Raw genomic sequence first — 4,384 nt, forward strand, 5'->3', positions numbered from 1 at the left:
CTGGTTTTTTGGTGTTGATCTTGAATGTTACAACTTTAAGTTGTTTATTATTTCTACTACTGTGTGTGTGTGTGTGTGTGTGTGTGTGTGTGTGTGTGTGTGTTATCCTTATGCTTTTCTATTTAAGATCATGTCTTCTGGTTTTTTTGTTTGTTTTTGTTCCTGTGGATTACACCCAGGACCTTATGCATGCTATGCAAGCATTTTACCACTGAGCTGGGTCCCCAGTCCCTGTTTCCTGTTAATAAAGATTTTACAGCACTGGCTGCTCTTGTAGTATATATGGGTATACTTACATACATGCAGGCAAAACACTCATACACATAAAATTAAAATAAATTAACAAATTTTAAAAAAAGAAGTGAAAGGTCATCTTCAGCTACATAACAAGTTCAAAGTCAGCCTGGGATACGTTAGAATCTATCTCAGAATTAAAATAATGAATAAATAAAATATTTTTTAAATTAAAAAAATTTGAAAGCCTGGCATAGTGGCACATGCCTTTAATCCCAGCACTTGGGAGGCAGGCCAAGATCTCTGGGAGTTCAATTCCAGCCTGGTCTACATAGTGAGTACCAGGCCAGCTGGGCTACAGGGAGACCCTGTCTCACAAAGACCAAAAAAAACCCAAACCAAAACAACACACACACACACACACACACACACACACACACACACACCCCAAAACAAAACAACCCTCCCCCCAAACAAAGCAAAGCAAAACAAACAAAACCCTTTGTATTTTGGGGATTTGTTCCACCTAGTCCTGGAATATAATCGTTTTCTCTTTTTTTTCCGGGGCAGGGATGTGTGTATAAGGGTTGTTCACAAAGCCTCCTGAGGACAACTGAGCTACACCTTCAGACCCTGGATCCTTTTTTATGATGCTAGATTTAATTTACTCGTTCTTCTACAAAATACTCGAGAGGATTTTGTGTCTGTGTTCATAATATTGGTCTCTAGCTTTTTTGTGATGTCTTTTGTTGTTCTTTCTTTTCTTTCCAGAACAGAAACCATATAAGTTCAACCTACCAAACTAGAAATGTAATTCAGTGGTAGCACGTGGCTAGCATGCATGAGGACCTGGGTTCAAGCCCCCCTTTTAATCTGTCTTCTTGCTTGCTATCCCCTGTACAAATTCACTATGTCTCAGTGTACCTAGGGGAAGGAGATGCACAGATACTTATTTTATAATATGAAGGATTCTGCCTTTCAAGCAGGCCTTTTATTCGGGCTCAGAGCCCTGCTTAGAATTTTTGGCATTTAATATAAGTGATTTGCAAAGATACCTCATCAGCATGCTGTTTGTTATCAAGCAGGATTCCTTTCATCAATAACACTCAGGCTGATCATTCTTTAAGGCACCTTTGAAGGCAGGCCAGATATGCTGATCTCATTCAGTGACCTGTTTATTCCCTTCCACAAGCCTCCTGTGCACGGATACATAATGGAAGGGGATGCCGAAGGTGGCTGCTGCGCAGGTGTTTGCTGAAGTTCCAGGCTTGCTTAGCCGATACAGCGTGTGTAGAGACAGGATGTTCTTGCTTCTTTGGGAACTTTATCATTCCACTCCTTTTGGGAGTGATTAGCTGGTACCTTGGCTCACCCTCTGCCTAAGCAAGTGTCCACAACATGTGACTGGGTGTCCTCACACAGGAAGGACCTCGCCAGGCTTCAGTGTTGGTTATGTACTTGCTGTCTGCCTGATCAGGGTGGTGTCCTCTTCCGTTGTTGTTGCTGTAATCTGTCAGTTACAACTTGTGCTGCCCATATACTTCTGGGTGTGGGATCATTCACCATCCATTGGAGTGTGGGCTACCTACCAGGATCCAAACCCTTAAAGAAAACTGATTCTTCTTCCTTTAGCCTTCATAAACCATCAACTGGCTATAGCTCCTCAGTTAGGGGTAGGGGCTCATTAACCCCTTCTGAATCCATGCCTGGAAGGTTGACTGACTTGATCTCGTGCAGGTCTTGTGCAGGCAGCCACAGCTGCTCTGAGTTCAAGAATGCAGAGGTCCTGTCATGTACAGAAGACACTGTTTCATTCCAGTCCTCTTGAACTCTGGCTCCTATAATCTCTCCACCCCCTCTTCTGAGATGGTCCCTGAACCTTGGGATTCACCGGTCACCTTATCACCCAGATACTCATTAATCCAGAATGTACCCTTCCAGACTCTGCTCCTAGCTGTATATATTTCATATATATGTCCAGTATTTCATTTTATAAAATCTGGATCAAACTCTACCATCGCTTAAGACTCTCTTACTTTTGCCATATTATTAGTATTTTCACTTTTCAACAAATATTTTGCTGGATGTTGTGGCTCAAACTTGTAATTTCAATAATTTAGAAGCTGAGGCAGGAAGATTGCTTCCAGGGCAGCCTGGGCTACAGTGTGAAATCCCATTCAAAAAGAAAGAACAACAAAAAGCCCAGAAACACCAAGCTAAATGAAACCCGCAAACATCCTCGCAGCTGCTGAGGTGTCTCTCTAGTGTCTCATGAGAGAAGAGTGCTGCAATTGGACCTTCCTGATTTCCTAACACGCAGCCTATTTTTCCAGCTGAAATTATAATTGCATGGAATATGGTGTGTTGTTGCTAGTGTTTGCTTGGTTTTTTTCTTTTGAGACAGTCTTGCTAAACTGTTTAGCCCAGGTTGGCCTCAAATTTACAATTCTCCTGCCTCCTGCCTTAGCCTTGTGTGTTGAAATTATAGGTGTGCACCATCATGTCCAGCTTCTAGCCCAGATTATTAATGGTTAATGGTTTCTCTCGTCTCATGGTTAAGGGAACATGGTAAACAAGCACTGGGTCAAACGGAAGAAAAGAAAAACCATGAATATGGGGAAGGCAGAGTACTGTGTTTTTTTCTCTCTGACCTTTAGGGCTTGCAGGCCAGCTCCAAAGCAGGGTGCCTATGGTACTGAATTCTTTTACTTTTACCTGGCAGGCCTATGGAAGCCCAGGGAGCCACTCTGGGCAGCCAGTCAACAGAGAGCTGTTCTTTGGATTTACCGACAGCATGCTACAGAAGTGGTTACAACGCACTGCAGAGACCCAGCCAGGAGGCCCAAAGCGAAGCTCGGAGTTCTGTGGAGCCCCATTCTTTATTTTGCTCGTCTGATGTGGATCCAGGTAATAAGTTGAGTTTAAATCAAACTCACTTTAGGAAAACACCACCACCAAGTGGTTGGTTGTTTCTCCATCAGAAAGGAATGAGTTATTTATTACCTTATGTAGACAAACACCTTAACCCAGCAAAGCCATACAGAGGGACTTCAAAGAAGGCTCCTGGCATAACAGCGGGAGTGGTTTGGTTGGCTCCAGGCACTTTGGGGATACAAGGTGATTGTCTTAAGTCCTTCCTTCAAGGAGCTAGAAATTTGGGGTGATCTAAACATAGACATATTATGTCAACACCATGAGTCTAGACAAAGAGGATGAGAAAAGAGGGCAGGTTTGTGTTATTCCTTCTTGGGGCCCTTTCTGATCTCTATCCAAATGCATTCAGAGGCAGGAGAACACTTGGTTCAACAAGGAGTGGAGAACTGGGATTTGTTTTTTTTCAGACTGCAGAAAACAGCAATGTGGGCCTGTTATGTGTTATGGGTAGTAAAATAGAGATCTTGGTGTTCCTTTTAGGAAGTGCTCTGGACATTAAAATTTTTTATTACATTTACTGATTTGTGTGTACATGCATGTGTGTGGGTGTGTGCATGCTGTGATATACAGGTGGAAGTCGGAGGACAACTTGTATGAATCAGTTCTTTTCTGTCACCATGTGGGTCCTGTGGGTCAAACTCAGGCCTTGGGACTCAGAGGCAAGCACCCTTACCCACTGAGCCATCTTGACAGCTCCTGGACTCTGGATTTAAGTTAGAACTTTTTTTTCTGGTTTTTTTTTTGAGACAGGGTCTCCCTGTAGCCCCAGCTGTCCTTGAACTCACTATGTAGACCAGGCTGGCCTTGAACTCACAGAGATCCGCTTGCCTCTGCCTCCCAAGTGCTGGGATTAAAGGCGTGGGCCACCACAGCCCACTTAAGTTAGAACTTTTATAAAAGTTTTCCTGATTGAATTGCAAAAGCTGATAATTTAAGGCCAATGCTAATTTCCTGATGCAGTAGCAATCATCTCTAGCTGGAATGCCCATTTCTGTCCCATTAATTATCTAGTCTATAGGTCACAGACCTGGATTCAAAGTTTAAATGTGACACCTGTTGGGTTGTGTGACTCAAAGATATTGAAATCATTTCTGGGCTCCAGAATCATTTACAAAATGCCAGTCAGGATGCTTGCCTCACAGGACTAGGTTTACCTCAGAGAGCAACATGAAGTGCTTTTCACGTGTTTGCAATATTTGGGTGCTCAGACTGTTGT

At 43.0% G+C, this 4,384-nt stretch overlaps 1 protein-coding gene across 2 annotated transcripts in view; it reads left to right on the top strand.

The window, feature by feature from the left end:
- Positions 1 to 3,705, top strand: part of LOC103739629 (shieldin complex subunit 1) — a 5,708-nt gene extending 2,003 nt beyond the window's left edge. Inside the window, exon 2 of one of the 2 annotated variants that reach the window (XM_008840038.3) lies at positions 2,957 to 3,700. In XM_008840038.3, the coding sequence (XP_008838260.1) occupies positions 2,957 to 3,398 (442 nt within the window). In that variant the 3' untranslated portion in view covers positions 3,399 to 3,700. Of the gene's footprint in view, positions 1 to 2,956 lie in introns of both variants that reach the window. The other variant, XM_017799864.2, reaches the window with a different exon arrangement.
- Positions 3,706 to 4,384: the final 679 nt, after the last annotated feature.

This window comes from Nannospalax galili, unplaced genomic scaffold, assembly GCF_000622305.1.
Source record: "Nannospalax galili isolate Female #2095 unplaced genomic scaffold, S.galili_v1.0 scaffold3841, whole genome shotgun sequence".
NCBI classification, from domain to species: domain Eukaryota; kingdom Metazoa; phylum Chordata; class Mammalia; order Rodentia; family Spalacidae; genus Nannospalax; species Nannospalax galili.